We start from the raw sequence: 22,880 nt of genomic DNA on the forward strand, positions 1-22,880 counted from the left end.
CATGCACATTTGTGGCCTGCTGGAGGTCATTTTGCAGGGCGCTGGCAGTGCACCTCCTTGCACAAAGGCGGAGGTAGCGGTCCTGCTGCTGGGTTGTTGCCCTCCTACGGCCTCCTCCACGTCTCCTGATGTACTGGCCTGTCTCCTGGTAGCGCCTCCATGTTCTGGACACTACGCTGACAGACACAGCAAACCTTTTTGCCACAGCTCGCATTGATGTGCCATCCTGGATGAACTGCACTACCTGAGCCACTTGTGTGGGTTGTAGACTCCGTCTCATGCTACCACTAGAGTGAGAGCACCGCCAGCATTCAAAAGTGACCAAAACATCAGCCAGGAAGCATAGGAACTGAGAAGTGGTCTGTGGTCACCACCTGCAGATTCACTCCTTTTTTGGGGGTGTCTTGCTAATTGCCTATAATTTCCACCTTTTGTCTATTCCATTTGCACAACAGCATGTGAAATGTATTGTCAATCAGTGTTGCTTCCTAAGTGGACGGTTTGATTTCACAGAAGTGTGATTGACTTGGAGTTACATTGTGTTGTTTAAGTGTTCCCTTTATTTTTTTGAGCAGTGTATATATATGTTGGAAACTGAGCTTGTCTGATGTTGTGATTAAAAATAAATAAAGAAATTACTAGAGGGAGCCAGAGATGAATATAGCCTAACCAGAAAAAATATAAAAATAAAATGTTGCCGACCCTCCTCCTCTCACTGCCGCTGGTCTTTGCAGATTCTTCCATTACGCTCCTAAAGTTGCCGGTAATAGGCTACACCAGGGGTCTGCAACTTTTTCCATTTGGAGTACCAAGTTATCGTACCATTTCTACTAATCTGCGTGCCAGTTCTGATTTTCATATGCACATTTTCGTAGAACATTTCGATTTCATTTATAATCAAGTCATCATATCTAAAAAATAAAAATCAACGTCATGTGGTTAATCAAAATTCTATCTAAATGAAAATGATACAAATCTAAAAGTAACTTCTATTGCCTTGCCAATATGTAAAAATAGCCTTCATACAGTGCATTCGGAAAGTATTCAGACCCATTCACTTTGTCCACATTTTTCTACGTTTCAGCCTTATTCTAAAATGTATGAAATAGTCCCCCCCCCATCAATCTACACACAATACCCCATAATGACAAAGCCAAAACAGTCTTCTTTTTTTTTTACATTTGGCAAAAAACTGAAATCACATTTACATAAGTATTCAGACCCTTTACTCAGTACTTTGGCAGCGATTACAGCCTCAACTCTTCTTGGTTATGACGCTACAAGCTTGGCACACCTGTATATGGGGAGTTTCTCCCATTCTTCTCTGTAGATCCTCTCAAGCTCTGTCAGGTTGGATGGGCAGTGTCACTCTCTCCAGAGATGTTCGATCGGGTTCAAGTCCGGGCTCTGGCTGGAGCACTCAAGGACATTAAGAGACTTGTCCCGAAGCCACTCCTGCGCTGTCTTGGCTGTGTGCTGAGGGACATTGTCCTGTTGGAAGATGAACCTTTGCCCCAGTCTGATGTCCTGAGCACTCTGGAGCAGGTTTTCAAGGATCCCTCTGTACTTTTCTCCGTTCATAATCCCCACGATCCTGACTGGTGTCCTAGTCTCTGCCGCTGAAAAACATCCCCACAGCAGGATGCTGCCACCACGCTTCACTTTAGGGATGGTGCCAGGTTTCATCTAGACGTGACACTTGGCATTCAGGCCAGGTTTCATCAGACCAAACCCTCCAAGTTTCTTGCCCCAGCAAGCTCCGGACAGACAGACACAGCTGTAGAGTATTTGCGCAAGGGAAGAAGTAATCAGGTAGGCCTATTTTATGACGTTTCCACAGGATCAGAACATGGAAAGATTTTTCAAATAGGCTATGTGAGGAACAAACAACATGTCCACTCCTACAATGACAATACTAATAACATATTGAATGCATTAACAGAAATTACTGTAACCAAATAAACATTATAGATTAGAAATTATGGGAATTAACGGTAAACGTACTACTGGTGATACTGGTGTGCCATCCCTGCGGCTTCCGCAATGGATTAGTCCAATGAGACAGGAGTGAATCAGACAGGTGTCTCATGTGCAATACATTAGTTTATATATATATATATATATATATATATAATGTGCCACTACTCGACTAAAAAAATCTTGGTCGACCAACAGCCTATCGACCAAACAATCGACCGACCAGTCGACTAAATGGGGTCAGCCCTAATTGTTACCACCTGCATCGCACAGCAGGAAAAAAGTCAGGCTGTGAATTAAGTCACACTGGCCCAATTACACTGAGTCTGCTGGAGTCTATATTTGACTGTCTGGCTCGGGAGCCAGAGCCAGTTAACCCAAACCTATCCCTTCAACTCTCTCCCCCAGGGAAAGTTACAAGACTTGCCGCGGCTCATATTTCACGTGAATGTGCAAATGTGACTTCCCCCTATACCCATCGCACCCACCTCAAAACACAAGTCACGGCAACCAACAGCACCGACTTTAGAATATCAAAACACTTTCCGGGGTGTCTACAAGATAGGAAGATTACGACATAGAGAAAAAACAGGATACAAGATATTAAAATGGCTAATGTATGACTAATGCCCGGCCAAAGTAAAAGAGTAGAGTGTGTGTGTGTGTGTGTGTGTGTGTGAGCCAGCTAAAGGTCAGGCAGGATTAAAGTGTTTCTCCCTCCTCCATTCGTGAGACACTGCATTGCAGTGGGAACCAGCTGCTAGTGGCAGGCCCAGATAAGAGCCTGTGGAGTTGTGTGTTTGTCGCTGATAGAGCCGGGTACACAACCGCCTAAAAGAGGAGAACATGACATACATCCTTCTGCTATCGGTTTCTTCAAACAGACTCATGTTTCGTGCCTTTGCACTGAGCCCTGCTGCTGCATGGCAGCGGGAATGCAGAGCTGTTGCACATTGAGCAATCGCACAGGTTTCCTTCCACCCTTTTCACTGCACAACAGTTAGGCTTATCATCTAAAAAAAATATGTTTTCACAGTCCAGAGATCCAATTATGAAAAGTGCAGCATCACACGCTTTAGTACAGGCCTACTTATGGGCACTGTGGCCTGAACAAGCCAGTTGTTTGTCATGCCAATGCCTTTTTCCCCCCAAGGAAAACAAGTTATCGTACCATTTCTACTAATCTGCGTGCCAGTTATGATTTTCATATGGACATTTGTGGAACATTTCGATTTCATTTATAATCAAGTCATCATATCAACAAAACAAAAAAATCGATGTCATGTGGTTAATCAAAAGTCTATCTAAATGAAAATGATACAAATCTAAAAGTAACTTCTATTGCTTTGCCAATATGTAAAAATAGCCTTCATACAGTGCATTCGGAAAGTATTCAGACCCATTCACTTTATCCACATTTTGCTACGTCACAGCCTTATTCTAAAATGGATGAAATAGTTTCCCCCCCTCATCAAGTTCACTTGTTGTGCCCAAAGCAGTTCTCATTTGTATTATGGCACTAAGATGCGAGCTGTGACATTCTGGCAAATACGGCCCACAGTGGAAAATAAAACACTGGCAAGATCAGGACCGACAACAAGCCTGCTCTACAACAGGAGCAAATCGATAACTCGCTGCTGGATCACCACCACAATCCACAGTCACGGCATTCATCACAGATCTCTCAATTTTAGACGAGATTGCAAGGTTTAGCCTAAAACCTCTATGAAAACTGATCTACGTCATTCTTTTTTTTTCCAACTGAAGGAACTTTGATCCAATATCAAAAACAACAACATAAAGTATTGATTGGCATGTAGGCCTAAAGTCATTCAACAACCTTGGCACTAAGTTTGTTTTCCAGTAAAGGTGAAAACATTGATTACACAAGGACAGGATATAGGCTAAGGCTCAAAAGGGTATATAAGGTGCTTGCCTAAAATAAACAGCGGTAGCACTAACAATTGTAGATCTGAGGATTATCAGAACATCAGAACATGTCTCGTCTTTGATGACATGAATGAATGACATAACCCAAATAACAATTTGGGTATAGTTAGCTTGAGATGCACAAAGAGGACAGAAAAGCAACATCTTTAGGAATGAAGAGTAGCTGGCTGCTACAGATTGGTCTATCTATTTCAACCTTCATATGTCACCATGATGACCAACTAACCCAGACTGAATGCCAGATTCTCTCTGAAGGTCAAGCAAGCTTGTGACCATGGAAAGCATTGACAAACAGTGACCATTATTGCAAAACGAAAGCGACTTACTTGACCTAAGCCTACATAGACCTATTAGAATACGAGTTTGAGTGGCATACCAGATCAAAAATGTTTGGAAATGTTGTGTTAAAATGTGTGTTAAAATTATAGCGTAAAGTACCACTCAGTCTCAATTTCGGGAAATAAATTCCACGTCCATGCCCTCTTTAGGATTTTCAATGATGACCTAAAACGGTCTCTCTTTAGTCCTGCGTTTAGGCCAGCATTGCTAGCTCAGAACCTCAATATCCGGTTGTTGGCAAACCTCAGATTATTAACTGGTTTACCGCGGCGTTAGGTAGGCTCTTTCCCAGGTTGTGTTTTATTGTGAGAGCTGGGGAGAGTAAGATTTCCTATGTATACATACCACATGGGAAATAAATGTGAATCTGTTATCAGAATCAGGATAGGAGCATACCCTGGTCAGGGCTAGGGTGACCCTGGCAATCCCTGACTAGTGTGAAGGGCAAAGTAAACTCAGCAAAAAAAGAAACATCCCTTTTTCAGGACCCTGTCTTTCAAAGATAATTCGTAAAATCCAAATAACTTCACAGATCTTCATTGTAAAAGGTTTGAAAACTGTTTCCCATGCTTGTTCAATGAACCATAAACAATTAATTAACATGCACCTGTGGAACAGTCGTTAAGACACTAACAGCTTACAGACGGTAGGCAATTAAGGTCACAGTTATGAAAACTTGGGACACTAAATTGGCCTTTCTACTGACTCCGAAAAACACCAAAAGAAAGATGCCCAGGGTCCCTGCTCATCTGTGTGAACATGCCTTAGGCATGCTGCAAGGAGGCATGAGGACTGCAGATGTGGTCAGGGCAATAAATTGCAATGTCCATACAATAAATTGCAATGTCCGTAAGACAGCGCTACAGGGAGACAGGACGGACAGCTGATTGTTCTCGCAGTGGCAGACCACGTGTAACAACACCTGCACAGGATCGGTACATCCGAACGTCACACCTGCGGGACAGGTACAGGATGGCAACAACAACTGCCAGAGTTACACCAAGAACACACACTCCCTCCATCAGTGCTCAGACTATCCGCAATAGGCTGAGAGAGGCTGGACTGAGGGCTTGTAGGCCTGTTGTAAGGCAGGTCCTCACCAGACATCACTGGCAAAATCGTCGCCTATGGGCACAAACCGGTTTTGTCTTACATGGGGTGATGGTCGGATTTGCGTATATCATCGAAGGAATGAGCGTTACACCGAGGCCTGTACTCTGGAGCGGGATCTATTTGGAGGTGGAGGGTCCATCATGGTCTGGGGCGATGTGTCACAGCATCATCGGACTGAGCTTGTTGTCATTGCAGGCAATCTCAACGCTGTGCGTTACAGGGAAGACATCCTCCTCCCTCACGTGGTACCCTTCCTGCAGGCTCATCCTGACATGACCCTCCAGCATGACAATGCCACCAGCCATACTGCTCGTTCTGTGCGTGATTTCCTGCAAGACAGGAATGTCAGTGTTCTGCCATGGCCAGCGAAGAGCCCGGATCTCAATCCCATTGAGCACGTCTGGGACCTGTTGGATCGGAGGGTGAGGGCTAGGGCCATTTCCCCCAAAAATGTCTGGAAACTTGCAGGTGCCTTGGTGGAAGAGTAGGGTAACATCACACAGCAAGAACTGGCAAATCTGGTGCAGTCCACGAGGAGGAGATGCACTGCAGTACTTAATGCAGCTGGTGGCCACACCAGATACTGACTATTACTTGTGACTCCCCCACCCCTTTGTTCAGGGACATATTATTCCATTTATTTTAGTCCCGTGTCTGTGGAACTTGTTCACTTTATGTCTCAGTTGTTGAATCTGATGGTAATACAAATATTTACACATGTTAAGTCCGCTGAAAATAAACGCAGTTGACAGTGAGAGGACGTTTCTTTTTTTGCTGAGTTTAGTAGGACAGTTCTACCACACCTTAATGAAATTCCTATATTTAAACAGGCAATTCTTTTTGGTGTTTTCCACCACCGTGACAAAGTATATAGTCCTTAAACCCACAAAAAGGGAGATCACATGAAGATATTGGGTGCATTCCTCTGCCCAGGCGTTGCTGACACATGCAAGATCTTACAATTACCATGGTCCACAAACACCAACGCAGTCTTGAAGGCACGACAACACCTCTTCCCCCTAAGGAGGCTGAATGGGCACTCAGATCCTCAAAAAGTTCTACAGCTAAACCATTGAGAGCATCTTGACTGGCTGCATCACTGCTTGGTATGGCAAGGCGTCAAGGTCCCTGCCATTCACGACCTCTATATCAGACGATGTCAGAGGAAGACCACCCAACTCAGACCGTTCCAACTGCTACCGCACGGCAAGCGGTACCAATGCACCAAGTCTGGAACCAACAGGACCCTGAACCGCTCCTACCCCCAAGCCATACGACTGCTAAATAGTTAACCAATAGCTACCCGGACAATCTGCATTGACCCCATTTGCAATTAACTCTTGACTCAACACATACGCTGCTGCTACTGTTTATTATTCATCCTGTTACTAAGTCATTATTTTATCCCTACCTTTTTTTTTTAAATACACTACATGAGCAAAAGTATGTGGACACTTCTTCGAACATCTCATTCCAAAATAATGGGAATTAATATGGAGTTGGTCCCCCTTTGCTGCTATAACAGCCTCCACTCTTCTGGTAAGGCTTTCCACTAATGTTGGACCATTACGGCGGGGACTTGCTTTCATTCAGCCACAAGAGCATTCGTGAGGTTGGGCACTGATGTTGGGCGATTAGGCCTGGCTCGCAGTTGTCGTTCCAATTCATCCCAAAGGTGTTCGATGGGGTTGAGGTCAGGGCTCTGTGTAGGCAAGTCAAGTTCTTCCACACCGATATAGACAAACCATTTCTGTATGGACCTCGGTTTGTGCACGGGGCACTGTCATGCTGAAACAGGAAAGGGCCTTCACCAAACTGTTGCCACAAAGTTGGAAGCCCTTAATCGTCTAGAATGTCATTGTATGCTGTAGCATTATTTCCCTTCACTGGAACTAAGGGACCTAGCCCGAACCATGAAAAACAGCCACAGAAACATTATTCCTCCTCCAAACTTTACAGTTGGCACTATGCATTGGGGCATGTAGCATTCACCAAAACCCAGATTTGTCCGTTGGACTTGCAGATGGTGAAGCGTGACCCTGTTTATCATGCATCCTTGTGCTTTATTACAAATGCCAAGTCACTCACCCACCATTGCACCTCACTTTATATGCGCAGAAAGATACATTTGCATGTGTTCATCTACAAAGCCCTTTTGGGTAAACTCCCTCTTTACCTCTGTAGTCTGGTCTCCTTCACCACCAGCAGTTACTATGCCCGGTCTGCTAGGTGGTTGCTACTTAAAGTCCCCAGGACATTCACAGTATTAGGCAAAACTGCCTTCTCTTCTTGTGCACCAGACACATGGAATAATCTACAATCCATGCTTCATCTAGATTTGTTAGTGCCACTGAATTAATTTAAAATATTAATGGGAGACTGTTACAGGGGACTGTAAATATTTTTTAGGCTGGATCATGTTGTTGTATGTTTTAATTATGTAATGTATTGATTGTTGCTGCCTTCTTGGCCAGGTCTCCCTTGAAAAAGACACTCAGTGTTTCAATGGGCTTTTCCTGGTTAAATAAAGGTTAAATAAATAAAATCACTCCAGAGAATGCGTTTCCACTTCTCCGGAGTTCAATGGCGGCGAGCTTTACACCACTCCAGCCGACGCTTGGCATTGCGCATGGTTATCTTAGGCTTATGTGCGGCTGCTCAACAATGGAAACACATTTTATGAAGCTCCCGACTAACAGTTCTTGTGCTGATGTTGCTTCCAGAAGCAGTTTGGAACTCGGTAGTGTTGCAACAAAAGACAGACGATTTTTAAGCGTAACGCGATTCAGCACTCACGGTCCCGTTCTGTGAGCTTGTGTGGCTTACCACTTCGCAGCTGAGCCGTTGTTGCTCTTAGACGTTTCCACTTCACAATAACAGCACTTACAGTAGACCGGGGCAGCTCTAGCAGGGCAAGAATTTGACTAACTGACTTGTTGGAAAGGTGGCATCCTATGACGTTGCCATGTTAAATCACTGAGCTCTTCAGTAAGGCCATTCTACTGCCAATGTTTGTCTATAGCGATTGCATGGCTGTGTGCTCGATTTTATACTCCTGTCAGCAAGTGTGTGGCTGAAATAGCCTAATCCACTAATTTAACTATATATACAAAACTATCTAACTCAATTACTTCGTACCCCTGCACATCGACTCGGTACTGAGCCAGATACGAGGGTAGATATGAGGGAGAGCTTGGTTTGTTGTTTTGAAAGAATGAAAAAGTGGTCTATTGAAAAAATATCAGTTAGTTGCTACCTTCTTAAATTTGGATCCCACGACACGGTTTGCCTCAGTTGCTGGGACCACTATATCGTCCAGGGATCCTGCCAACCAAAAGTTAGAAGAGCTACTTGGCGTAGCAGCTAGCCTAGCTACTAACTAGCCATCAGCTAGCAAGATTTCCTTAACAGCTTGAACACAGCCTGTGACGTGGTTATCCCTTGTGGCTGGGACCACGGATTTTCCCGAGCTTGTGGCTGTCTAAATCCCTGCTGTTTGTTGCTGTTTAAATCTGCCCTGCCTTGTCTGGAAATGTGTGGAGTACCAGCGTTAGCCTACATTGCCACCACGGCTCCAAAGCCAAAGGTGGGAGTCATGAAGAGGACAGTGTTTCTCATTTACAAGTGAAGGATCTTTTAAATGAACAAAAAGGGTTCTATAAGCAGTTGTTACAACAACAGCAAAATAGCTTCAAGAGCGTTGTCCAAATACTGATGAACTCAACTAACAAAATGGACGATCTGACCAGAGAGGTCCAGGACCGATTGCAATCAGCCGATCGTCACTAGTTAACACAGCCACAAAGTCATAAACATTTCTACAATATATCTTAAAATCTGTTTTTAAACCTTAACCACACTACTAACCTTATGCCTAACTTAAATTAAGCCCAAAGAACACAATTGACTTTGTGGTTGTGTTATCTAGTGGAAACCTTGTCAGCCACATCCGTAGCCATGAAGCGCTTTGAAAAGCTGGTAATGGCTCACAACACCATTATCCCAGAAACCCTAGACCCACTCCAATTTGCATACCGCCCAAACAGATCCACAGATAATGCAATCTCTATTGCACTCTACACTGCCCTTTCCTACCTGGACAAAAGGAACACCTACGTGAAAATGCTATTCATTGACTACAGCTCAGTGTTTAACACCATATTACCCTCAAAGCTCATCACTAAACTAAGGATCCTGGGACTAAACACCTCCCTCTGCAACTGGATCCTGGACTTCCTGACGGGCCGCCCCCAGGTGGTGAGGGTAGGTATCAACACATCTGCCACGCTGATCCTCAACACTGGAGCCCCTCAGGGGTGCGTGCTCAGTCCCCTCCTGTACTCCCTGTTCACCCACGACTGCATGGCCAGGCACGACTCCAACACCATCATTAAGTTTGCAGACGACACAACAGTGGTAGGCCTGATCACCTACAACGACGAGACAGCCTATAGGGAGGAGGTCAGAGACCTGGCCGGGTGGTTCAAGAATAACAACCTATCCCTCAACGTAACCAAGACTAAGGAGATGATTGTGGACTACAGGAAAAGGAGCACGTCCCCATTCTAATCGACGGGGCTGTAGTGGAGCAGGTTGAGAGCTTCAAATTCCTTGGTGTCCACATCACAAACAAACTAGAATGGTCCAAACACACCAAGACAGTCATCCAGGAAGGCCCTAAAAATTGTCAAAGACCCCAGCCATAGACTGTTCTCTCTACTACCGCATGGCAAGCGGTACCAGAGTGCCAAGTCTAGGACAAAAAGGCTTCTCAACAGTTTTTACCCCCAAGCCATAAGACTCCTGAACAGGTAATCAAATGGCTACCCGGATTTTGTCCATTGTCCACTGCTGCTACTCTCTGTTTATCAGTCACTTTAACCATATCTACATGTACATACTACCTCAATCAGCCCGACTAACTGGTGTCTGTATATAGCCTCGCTACTGTATATAGCCTCGCTACTGTTATTTTTCACTGTCTTTTTACTGTTGTTTCTATTTCTTTACTTACCTATTGTTCACCTAATACCTTTTTTTGCACTGTTGGTTAGAGCCTGTAAGTAAGCATTTCACTGTAAGGTCTACATACACCTGTTGTATTCGGCGCACGTTACAAATACATTTTGATTTGAGCCAGGTCGGAAGTGCATCGCGTGACACACCCCCATTAGTTAACATATTGTAATGAAACAGGCAGGGAGCAGGTCTCGAACCCTCGACCTTGTAGTCCGAGGTCCGGCGCGCTATCGACTGTGCCGCAAAGGCATGCTCGTGCGGGAGAGTCGATTTCCGCGCTTATAAACCCAGGGTCGTTACAATATCTTGGTCCCACTGATCCTGCCCCATGGTAACGACAATGTCGCATGAACTTAGTATAGTTTGCATATATGACTAGCAACATTATAATACTTTAATACTCGCAAGGTAAGAATTAGTATAGTTATTAACCATGGCGCCCTTGCAGTCACCTGGTCCCCCCCAGCTGTGAAGCGTTAGCAAGCTAGCTTCGCTAGTAGGTTAGGTAGCTACCTAACGTTAAACTCAACTCACCTGTCCAAATTTTGTTGCATTACCAATGCGATCTCTTCCGACATATAGCCAATAAATGTAAAACAACACTACAAACGTTTTGAGTGTTTAACGATGCAGGGTAGTTAGCTAGCTTGGCCTTGTTGAAAGCGGCGAGGCCTTCGAATAGTTTAGCTGGCTGGCTAGCTTGTTGGTTAGCCGAAATAAAGTAACTTCAACTATAAGCCAATTCCTTTGCGGTCATTATAAATAATGCATTACTACTCGACGCTTCGCCTGCGGTTTCACGTTAATAGTTTGCTAAAAACAAGTAATACTTTGTTTATCATTAATGCATCGCTGTGACAACTTGACTCCATTGACTGCTTGTCTCTGAGGTGATGCGCTATGCGTCACCAACAATAACAAGCCCGTCAGAGGCTGCGAAATCATACATTTACAAAATGCCTGGGATATGTAGTCCGATCACATTTTCCTCCTTCATGTGGCCAAAGAATTATCAAATTAATGCTCTAACTTGTATAACGGACCTAAGAGGCACTACGACTACTTGGGCAGACTAGCATCATGAAGATACACATATGGCTACAGAATACTTCATATTGCGGTAGGCTGCATATATTATACATAGCTGTCAGTAGCGTTTCGCATTTATTTATTAACATTTTCTCTGTTAAATTGACTGCAAAATGTTGCAACAAGGGCTTTGCAGTCATGTAAGATATTGGGCAAGTGTCGTCTGGGTACAATTTTTCATAATTACTTGGGTCTGGTTTGGTGAAGAAAAGCAGCCTCGTCTAATGATGATCCAATCAGACTATATATTGTTGCAGAAAAATTTACATTTTGAAACCCAACCATTAATTGTCATTAAATAGATGTCCTCGTAAAATACTAGACTACTTTTATGCAAAAAAATGCATAGGTCTACATTTAAAATAAAAGCTTAACAAAACGATTGTTTTATTTTCGACCAAACTTTGCATTCTGGAGGAGTACACTAAAACTATGAAACTACATTTCCCTGAAGCCTCTGCATCATCCATGCGCTTCAGTCAATCAGCTGTTGAAGCAACTACTGACTACCTCCGCGCAAGGGTAGCTCATTTGTCATATCTAAACCCAGACGAGGCAAACAGAAATAGCCATATTTACAGTCCCAAAAGGTGAACGATTAAGGTAAATTTAATGTCATGTGAAACAGAAAACCGACACGGGTGTGCATGCGGTTGTTGCTGTGTTTGTTTGGTGGTATCTGTACAGTTGTAGATTAGGGTCTGTTGGATACGAATGTATTAATAGCCCGCTTGTGAATGTATTGAATATCTTGTATAACCAACGCGTAGGAAAAATACGACTTTTAGATTGTCAAAAATTGTGTATTGTTTTTTAAGGCTGGTAAACTGCACCTTTATTGATTAGGCTACTTGATGACCTTGAATTGGCAACGTTTATGCGTCGAGGAGAAAACAAGGACTAACTGGGTGTCCAGAATGCTGTGCAATATATTGCATATATTTTGCTGCGATAAGTCTACCGCACACCTCTTAGAAATATTCAGGAAGTTTGAGAATTAAAATAATGTGCTCAACCTAAATTTGACACAGCCTACTGCGTGTGTGAGTCGTTTTAGCCTATTCCGAATACCTTCTAAATACCACCATATGTGGCTTTATTATAGGCCACAGTTATCTCTATTGATTCATAATTAAAATGGACAAAACCATGCAGTCTCATAGCTCTCATTCAAGTGTGACTGTGCACGGCAGTCAGAATGGTTTTGATATGAGTAAATTGATACTGTTCTCACATGATCAGCAAAAGGCCTAATTATGTTTATAATAATGCTAACGGGGACGGGACGCCCAAAATAAACGTATAGTGTATGATAGACTATACAATATTAGGAAAACCAAATGTAATATAGCAGGCTATACGTTATAAATATATTTGTTTTATCAATGCAGACGGCACATAAATGCAGACATGCATGAAAGAAGAGGCGAAATACATAGCCAAGGGTATTCTCTCGAAACCTCAAGAGAATCTGTCATAGTATGAAAAGGGTCTTAGGCTTTTCCAAACGTAGATATGCAGATAGGCGTGGCCTCTGTTATAGCACCCATTTGCACCCTACTCACAAAATGAGCATATAAAAAGGAGACAGGCAAATTGACCAAGTTTAATGCAATAATTGAATCTGCCGCTAATCGTAATCTTTATAACATTCATGTTTTCAGGGTGAAGCTATTAGCCTACCTATGTAGCAAGCCGATCTGTCAAGTCACCTAAAATGAAGAACATGTCCAGCCTACTAGGCTGATGTCATACAAAAATAGTCGCCTATAAGTGCGTCATATCTATAGCTACTGCAGCAATCATTGACGCAGAAACTTAAGGAAAAGTGCCTTGCTCATTCCATACGAAATAGCTATCTCTATCCATTTTTCTAAGAAGTGGGTTGGTCAAGGTGGCGTGTCTCTTTAACCTTTTTTGAAGGACGCAGCAGCTGTATTTATTGACGTATGCAAATTAATTCAGGGGTGGTTCTCGTGAGAAAAAAACAGGAACAAGAATCAGTTTCACATTGTAGTTCGGAGTTGCTGGGTGAAGGAAAGGAAAACGATACGTGGCGAATATTGGTGAATGTCGGTGTCCTCCACGTGTATTTCCCGCATAGCCTACATCTGAGTGGAGCGCTGGCGTCCGAAAGGGTGAAACCATTGAATCTTTTGCTTTAGTGCACTTTCTTGTGTCACATCGGTAGTCTTCGATTTTGTTTGCTGAATTGGTGATCACGAATTCGCATTGCAATTGGCTTGCAGCAGAGAAAAAATACACTCTGAGTTCTCTAACATATCATAACAACCCTGCGAGCCTAGTCTATGACATTCTCAATAATAACTCGTCTCTGTTTTCCCCGTTTCAGCTCAGCAAACCATGCAGGATGATTTACTGATGGACAAAAACAAAGCCCAACCTCATCAGCAGCAAGATCCAACCGTAGAACCTCCCTCCACTCCGACCCCCTCGGAACCCCCTACATCAGAGGAGAGCCCATCGAGTGTGAGCAACCAAGCATCTTCAGCTCTCAACAAAGAGAAAGTGCTGATGGAGTCTCCGATCCTGCCGGGTTTAAATTTTCATCAGCCGCAGGAAACCGGTGGCACCCTGTCCCCCTCATTTGGTAGCACTTGGTCCACTGGAACCACAAACACCGTGGACGACAATTTTTTTCAAGGAATACCTTCGGTGAACGGAACAATGCTTTTCCAGAACTTCCCCCATCACGTCAATCCGGTATTTGGAGGCAATTTCTCACCTCAGCTTGGCTTGGCACAGTCTCAGCAGCAAGCCCAGCAACAGCAGCAGCCACCGCCGCAGCAACGGAGATCCCCTGTTAGCCCCAACCAAGGTCCTTTTCCACAGAGAAACACATACAGTCACCAGTCTGTCATGAATAGCAAGGCTTCTTCACCTGCCTCATCTTCGGGTTGGAATAATCACCAAAATGCCGCTTGGAGCACAGCCTCCAATCCTTGGAGCGGTCTCCAGGCAGGCAGGGACCCGCGGAGAGCTGTGGGAGTCGGGGTTGGCGTGGGGGTCGGTGTAGGGGTGCCGTCTTCCATGAACCCCATCTCCCCGATGAAAAAGCCATATTCCAGCAATGTTATAGCACCCCCAAAATTCCCGAGAGCTGGTCCCCTCACCCCGAAATCTTGGATGGAGGACAACGCCTTTAGGATGGACAACAGCAACAATATGTTGCCTTTTCAGGTATGTTTGGATGTATAATAAGTAGCCTAACCTTTTTAATCCAATTTGAAACATTTTCATAATAAACATGTCAATTCATGTCAATTAAACGCAAGTGTGTTAGAAGATGATTATGGTAATGTCTTCATGTCCACATCATGAGAGAGAGCATCTTACACTGCAGAAGTAGCCTATAGCCATATGTATAGTCTACTCATAGGTTGCATTTAACCACTCCCAGAGTGAGCTGGCATAATATGCAAGAAATGTAACCATTTGTTGCAATAACCATAGCTATAGACTGAGTTCTCCATCGCTGTCAACAAACTAGGTCTATAGCCTACGGTTTCAAGCATTCTACCAAATAATATTAACGGGCTGTGATGAATATTAGGTTATGTTGAATATTCTTCATGTAAATGGTTGAAGAAAAAGAGAGGAAATACTTTGATTTTAGTCTCCTGCAACCCACACGGGCACCTGTTCAGATCTTTAAAACAGCGTAACTCTTAATTATGACAATGTTTAAGAAGTGTCACAATGGATTGTTGAGTAGGCCTATGTGATTAAGCAATTATGAAGTCATAATATTGATTATGCTATTATGACCTAGTAAGGTTGTGATGCAGGCTATGCATCATTTCTTATTTTCCATTGGTGGACTGACTACATTGAAAAACGGCTCTGGAGGTCACATCCTACACTATCCTTGTGAAAATCGTTGCAATTATTGAGGAAAATGAATGTACGTATTTTGTAATGGCTCTTAAAGGGCACACTGCTCGTATGTGATTGGCTATTTTTATTCCAGTGTGTGGTGGGTCTTCGACACACTGCTGAGCTGCGTGCTGCTGTCACATGATGATGGAGTACTTTGTAACCAAATTATTATGAAAGTATCCGCTTCGCTATACATTATTAGTCATAATTATGTCGTAACAAAGTGACATTTGAAACGTTGTTGCAACTCTCCTATATCAGTTCACCCTCTCCTGTTTTACTGGTTTATAAATTAATTATGTTCCGTGTAAACTCTTTACTTTGATGTCACTATAGCCTAATGTGCCGTAGACACTATCATATGACTTCAATCATAATATTTGGACAAGTAGTTCATTTTTTCCAGTCCTTGTTATTTTTGAAAGCCTATAGACAGAACTGAAAGAATTGCAATAGGCTTCAGTCGCTTGACAACCAAGTAATGAACCGTGTCTGTTCAGTAAATTGTGACTCTATAGAATATTACATTTTTTTATAGAATAATAAATGCCAGCAGCATACCACCCTGCATACCACTGCTGGCTTGCTTCTGAAGCTAAGCAGGGTTGGTCCTGGTCAGTCCCTGGATGGGAGACCAGATGCTGCTCGAAGTGGTGTTGGAGGGCCAGTTGGAGGCACTCTTTCCTCTGGTCTAAAAAATATCCCAATTCCCCAGGGCAGTGAATGGGGACACTGCCCTGTGTAGGGTGCCGTCTTTCGGATGGGAAGTTAAACGCTAGTCCTAACTCTCTGAGGTCATTAAAGATCCCATGGCACTTATCGTAAAAGTAGGTGTGTTAACCCCGGTGTCCTGGCTAAATTCCCAATCTGGCCCTCAAACCATCATGGTCACCTAATAATCCCCATTTTACAATTGGCTCATTCATCCCCCTCCTCTCCCCTGTAACTATTCCCCAGGTCGTTGATGTAAATGAGAACATGTTCTCAGTCAACTTACCTGGTAAAATAACAGAAAAATAAAAAAGAATTGTAGGCAACCTATGTAAAAAAAGTAAATAATAATAATTGTAGGGTATTTTAGCTAGGCCAAAGCTGAAAGGGTAAGGTGCCTTTTTGTGGCATTAACTGAATTATTTCAAGCAAGTATTTTACTACAGATTGTAAGTCTCACATTTTCCATGCCTAGTTTGCTAGCACTGCGGTGGAGATAACCTAGGAGTCATGTGTGCTGTTAGTCAGTGATTGGTGCTGTCTCGGCGCAGCCTTATCAGATGTCTACAGCTACCTCAGACACAAATCAATTAAATGCTATTCCATCTTCCCATTCTTTTTAAGCTATCACTTGGGTCCGATATATCTCCTTGTTCAAAAGCAGAGACAAAGGCATTGTTTAATGGAGAGATATAGGCCTTGTAGTACTTTACACCTATACCATTTTTGTAACTGCTTATTGTGACTGATGGTTTTTTGAGTGGGGACTTACGTTAGCACAAGACTTAGAATGAAAACTTACAAGCAACGCAGCATTGCTGTCACTGCTAACAATGCAGACTTCATTTCTTTTAAACTCATTGCAGCACAGTTTTCCCATATAGTACTTTGTGTTCTGTGAAGCCCCTTTGTCTCCAACACCCTGAACAGATAGTGACTCAAGCATTGCAACTACTCAATGTCCAAAATAGGACTCACAGACAGCCAGTTATTGGAAAGTATTTTTCAGTGAAAACATGTGAAGTTGTGACAGCCTAGGGCCTAGGCCCTCTCATTTACAGATTCAGTGTCAGAAGAATATTCACAATTACTAGCAGATGCGATCACACAATGGAGTCTTCTCTCATTACTAGTTTGTTCTCAAATATTGTGTCGGATATAGTAAATGTGTATTGTACAGGCTGCTTTGAACATCCTCCAACCTCAGAAATAGGTGAATCTACTCACTGAGTTAATTTACTCACTAAATAGTGAACCAAATAGCTACCCCGGACTATCTGCATTGACCCTCTTTGCACCAACTCTTCTGACTCATCTTATACGCTGCTGCTACTGTTTTATTATTTATCGTGTCGCCTAGTCACTTTATCCCTACATGTACAGTTGAAGTCGGAACTTTACATGCACTTAGGTTGGAGTCATTAACTCGTTATTCCACCACTCCACAAATTTCTTGTTAACAAGCTATAGTTTTGGCAAGGCGGTTAAGACATCTACTTTGTGCATGACACAAGTAATTTTTCCACCAATTGTTTACAGACAGATTATTTCACTTATAATTTGCTGTATCACAATTCCAGTGGGTCAGAAGTTTACATATACTAATTGACTGTGCCTTTAAACAGCTTGGAAAATTCCAGAAAATGATGTCATGGCTTTAGAAGCTTCTGATTGGCTAATTGACATCATTTGAGTCAATTGGAGGTGTACCTGTGCATGTATTTCAAGGCCTACCTTCAAACTCAGTGCCTCTTTGCTTGACATCATGGGAAAATCAAACGAAATCAGCCAAGACCTCAGAAACAAAATTGTAGACCACAAATCTGGTTCATCCCGTTCAAATTTATTTATATAGCCCTTCTTACATCAGCTGATATCTCAAAGTGCTGTACAGAAACCCAGCCTAAAACCGCAAACAGCAAGCAATGCAGGTGTAGAAGCACGGTGGCTAGGAAAAACTCCCTAGAAAGGCCAAAACCTAGGAAGAAACCTAGAGAGGAACCAGGCTATGAGGGGTGGCCAGTCCTCTTCTGGCTGTGCCGGGTGGAGATTATAACAGAACATGGCCAAGATGTTCAAATGTTCATAAATTACCAGCATGGTCAAATAATAATAATCACAGTAGTTGTCGAGGGTGCAGCAAGTCAGCACCTCAGGAGTAAATGTCAGTTGGCTTTTCATAGCCGGTCATTAAGAGTATCTCTACCGCTCCTGCAGTCTCTAGAGAGTTGAAAACAGCAGACCTGCTTCCAAATGGACAATGACCCCAAGCATACTTCCAAAGTTGTGGCAAAATGGCTTAAGGACAACAATGTCACGGTATTGGAGTGGCCATCACAAAGCCCTGACCTCAATCCTATGGAAAATGTGTGGACAGAACTGAAAAAGCGTGTGCGAGCAAGGAGGCCTACAAACCTGACTCAGTTACACCAGCTCTGTCAGGAGGAATGGGCCAAAATTCACCCAAATTACTGTGGAAAGCTTGTGGAAGGCTACCCAAAACGTTTGACCCAAGTTAAACAATTTAAAGGCAATGCTACCAAATACTAATTGAGTGTATGTAAACGTCTGACCCACTGGGAAGGTGATGAAAGAAATAAAAGCTGAAATTAATAATTCTCTCTACTATTATTCTGACATTTCACAGTCTTAAAATAAAGTGGTGATTCTAACTGACCTAAAACAGGGAATTTTTACTAGGATTAAATGTCAGGAATTGTGAAAAACTGAGTTTAAATGTGTTTGGCGAAGACGTATGGCAACTTCCGACTTCAACTGTACATATTTACCTCGATTATCTCATACCCCTGCACATCGACTCATTACTGGTAGCCCGTGTATATAGCCAAGTTATTGTTACTCGTTGTGTATTTATTACTCGTTTATTTCTTAGATATTTTTCTTTGCGTTGTTGGGAAGGGGCCGTAAGCAAGCGTTTCACTGTTAGTCCACACCTGTTGTTTACAAAGCATGTGATGAATATTTTATTTATTTTATTTGATGCTGTGTGCCAGATCAAGTCCACCTGCTATTCTTAATCTCTTTCCCATATACAGTATGTGACATGAATGCAGGGTGAGTCCAGGTTGTGCTGGCATGTGCTCATACCCAACTGTTGTTGGCTGCTGGATAAAAGGTCAGGAATGTGTGGAATTCAACTTAACATGTCCATGTTAAGTTAAAAAACAAAGTCACATGAGCATCTCAGAAGACACCTTCGTTTGAAATGAGTCGACTTGACATTGGGTTCTGAGTTAACCTATGGAATTGTTTTAAGATTGTCATATCATGGATCATTTATCTATTTTGAATTTTAGGACCCCTTAGGTATAAAAATAAAAGGTTGATAAAATATAGAATTTGGCCTTTACTACTATAGCCCATAGAAACGCATTGAATAACAAATTCATAAATATAAAAAAAAGACAGTCGTGAAAGTATCCCCTTTCTATAGTGGGGTCATATTCGTTTGTAGCTTAAACGGTTTGGAGGTAGACAGAAGTTGGCATATCAGCGTTATCGACTTCAGACGAGTCCCGTGACACTTTTGGGGATCGTAGAGAAAAACGGAGAACAACATCGTGCTCATGAGTCTCCCCTTTCCAGAAAGTGGTCATAGTTTTGTAGGCCAAACCGTTCAGACACTACAGACGTTTTTGTGAGAAGAAGGATTTTCGGGATGTCTCATGGTCTGACACACCGCTGTAGCTCAGCCACCTTCCACCGCAGGTGCGGAAGGCTGACATAGGCGGATGCGGTGGATTACGACGATATCTCTAGCTTAAACTGAAGGATTTTGATTGGGATTTTTGTATTATGTTACATAGATTGACGCAGGGGTGCTTCAATTGACTCTTAGATCTCTCGAAGACTCTTAGATCTCTCTCTGCACTGTACAGACAAACCAGATCCTTTTTGGACAGTGTTTCAAAGACAGAGCCTCAGTCCCTCAGTCGGAATCTAACAGTTGACAAAAATCAATGTCTGTCTCACAAACCTGTTAAAGGCCCAATGATGCTGTTTTATATCAATATAAAATAATGTCTCGGCATAAATTTAATTACCTTACTGTAGATTCTCCGCAACTCCCGCTCATGCAAACCTGCTGATTAGAAGGTCCTGTGTAGATTGAATTTTCAACCAGCAACTAAACATTTTTTTACAGTGTTAGTTTCATCAGCAGTTGTACAATACTATATAAAACACAGGAAAAACAGAATTTTGGACTGCAGTGGGCATTTAACACTTAGGGCTAGCTCACCTAGTTGAGCAGACATATGGTCACCTTTTGTAAAAAAAAAAAAAAAAAACTTTATACAGTGCTGTATATTCATGCACCCCCCTGCCCTCAGAACAGCCTTAATTCGCCGGGCATGGACTTTACAAGGTGCTGGCCCATGTAGACACCAATGCTTCCCATAGTTGTGTCAAGTTGGCTGGATGTCCTTTGGGTGGTGGACTATTCTTGATACAGATGGGAAACTGTTGAGCGTGACAAACCCAGCAGTGTTGCAGTTTGCCACAAACCGGTGCGCCTTCAAAGACACTTCAATCTTCCGTCTTGGCCATGAATGGCACACATACACAATCCATGTCTCAATTGTCTCAAGGCTTAAAAATCCTTTAACATGTCTCTTCCCCTTCACTTTCACTGATTGAAGTGGATTTAACAAGTGACATCAATAAGGGCACGTCCCGTCTCATTAGACAGGATTAGGCGGCAGATTGTTTTTGGTCAGTTTAGCTCGTCGATGTCAATTTCTCTCAAACAGTGGCATCTGAGCGCTGATGCCGCCCTTTGATAAGCAGTGCCCCATTTGTCAAAAGCAGGGGCCCAAAATGTTTTGCTTGTCCATTCCCAGCGCGCCTCACCCAAAGTTCCGCCAAACAAATAATCGAACATAAATCATGTAGCAGATATAGTATATGGTAGAAATAGTATGTGACCTTTTCTGTAGCCTACAGGCTAGATATAAAATGTATGACAATGTAAAGAGATAGACACTTTTTACATAATGCAGGTTTCTCCGATCAAATAGCCTGACCTAAATGGCGCTCAATCAAATATAAAATGCGCTGTCATATTAACAAACAACATATCCTGCAAACAGGACAGGTCAAACTAAAATGGACAATATAGAATGTACAATCTGTTGACCAGGAGTTTGTATCTGTACATTTTTGACAAGCTGATCATAGTGAAAAATAAAATACTTCTGCATTTGTCGCTGTGTAAACACACTGCAAATGGGCTCGCGACAACTCCTGATAAAGTTGGGTTATCTTTTATTGGTCCTGTCCGGATGTTGTTTTTTGGTGTTTTACGAACAGTAGACTTACCACATAGATGGGCATTCATAAAATAAAATTTCCAGAAACACTGTAGGCTATACCTCAGTATGTACGGACCGACGCTGACGTCTTTTGGACGTCTTTTATTGGTGCAGTTCCGGACCGGCCTTGATTTCGACATCCACGTACGTGAGTTTTTGGTCCCGCCCAAATCTGAACCAATCATAGATGTCATATTTTGTCCGGTCTGGACCAGCCTTGATTTCGCCCAAACATAAACGTCTATAAATGTACTTATTTTCAACTTTCAGAAGCAAAAATGTGCCTGATTTCAACATCTGGAAAATACATAATACATTTTTTTTTTAACTTTCTTTTTTATGTAACCTTTATTTAACTAGGCAAGACAGTTAAGAACACATTTTTATTTACAATGACTACCTACCCCTGTTTCACCGACGCTGGGCCAATTGTGCGCCTCCCTATGCGACAATCACGCCCGGATGTGATACAGTCTGGAATCGAACCAGGGATTGTAGTGACGCCTCTTGCACTGAGATGCGGTGCCTTAGACCGCTGCGCCACTCGGGAGCCCAACATCCGGAAAATACATAATCTCAACTTTCATTCAAAACTGGAAATTAACCTGAATTTATTTATTTATTTCCGTACAGAAAATATGTATTTTCAACGTTCTGGGAATATATATTTTAAACGTACGGAAAATACCTTTTCACCTTTCGTTCAGAACCTACATTTAATATTAAGAGATCGCCGCAACCCTCTGGATATGTGTACAGACGGGAGTGTATTGAGAGGTTCTGCTTTAGCAGGCGTGATCTGTTTTAATCGATGAGATCTGGCCACAGATGGTTCATGTGTCAGTGAGAAATAATGGTGCATTTCAAAACACGGTGGCGGACATGATAGATGTCAGCAGAGCTACAGCCTGCAGGGCAATCCGACGTGTGTCACTCGCCATAAAGAACCGACTTCGTTACCACGTCTGCCTACCTAACCAAAGAGAACCAGTGTTGATTGTACTCATGGCAGGATACAGGCCTCTTCTGACCATGAGTAGCGTATCTGTATGTCAACAGAAAGGGGTTTAATTCCATCAACGTACAGCTCGCCTGCAACGAGGAGATGAAGATTATAGACGTGGTGACAAGGTGGCCTGGGTCCACCCACGACGCAGGGATCCTCCTGGAGCGCACACTCCAGCGGGTGTTTTGAAGAGGGTGGATGTGGTGGCATCCTGCTGGGGAACAGTGGCTACCCACTAAAAAGGTGGCTGATGACACCAGTCTTTTGGCACCTAGGACAGACCAGGAGCGGGAGTACAAAAATGCTCATGTTGAGGCGAGATGCCTTATTGAGCGACGCTGCTGCTGCATCGGGATGCTGAAGCGCAGGTTCGTAGCCTAGTTTTTCAGCAGCAGCAAATAACATGATAATGAAATAATAGGTCACTGTGTTGCGTTACCACA

At 42.9% G+C, this 22,880-nt stretch overlaps 2 protein-coding genes across 6 annotated transcripts in view; one reads left to right on the top strand and one right to left on the bottom strand.

Moving 5' to 3' along the window:
* The window catches only part of march5 (membrane-associated ring finger (C3HC4) 5), a 66,972-nt gene extending 55,675 nt beyond the window's left edge, over positions 1–11,297 (bottom strand). For both annotated transcript variants that reach the window (XM_038991757.1, XM_038991756.1), the window contains exon 1: positions 10,933–11,297. In XM_038991757.1, coding sequence (XP_038847685.1) covers positions 10,933–10,976 — 44 coding nt within the window. In that variant the 5' untranslated portion in view covers positions 10,977–11,297. The remainder of the gene's footprint in view (positions 1–10,932) is intronic.
* Positions 11,298–11,983: 686 nt separating this feature from the next.
* cpeb3 (cytoplasmic polyadenylation element binding protein 3) overlaps positions 11,984–22,880 on the top strand; it is a 68,867-nt gene continuing 57,970 nt past the window's right edge. For 2 of the 4 annotated variants that reach the window (XM_038991758.1, XM_038991762.1), the window contains exons 1-2: positions 11,984–12,090; positions 13,841–14,688. In XM_038991758.1, the coding sequence (XP_038847686.1) occupies positions 13,852–14,688 (837 nt within the window). In that variant the 5' untranslated portion in view covers positions 11,984–12,090; positions 13,841–13,851. Of the gene's footprint in view, positions 12,091–13,316; positions 13,626–13,840; positions 14,689–22,880 lie in introns of those variants that run through there. The other 2 variants (XM_038991760.1, XM_038991759.1) reach the window with 2 other exon arrangements.

Source organism: Salvelinus namaycush, chromosome 4 (genome assembly GCF_016432855.1).
Source record: "Salvelinus namaycush isolate Seneca chromosome 4, SaNama_1.0, whole genome shotgun sequence".
Taxonomy (NCBI): Eukaryota; Metazoa; Chordata; class Actinopteri; order Salmoniformes; family Salmonidae; genus Salvelinus; species Salvelinus namaycush.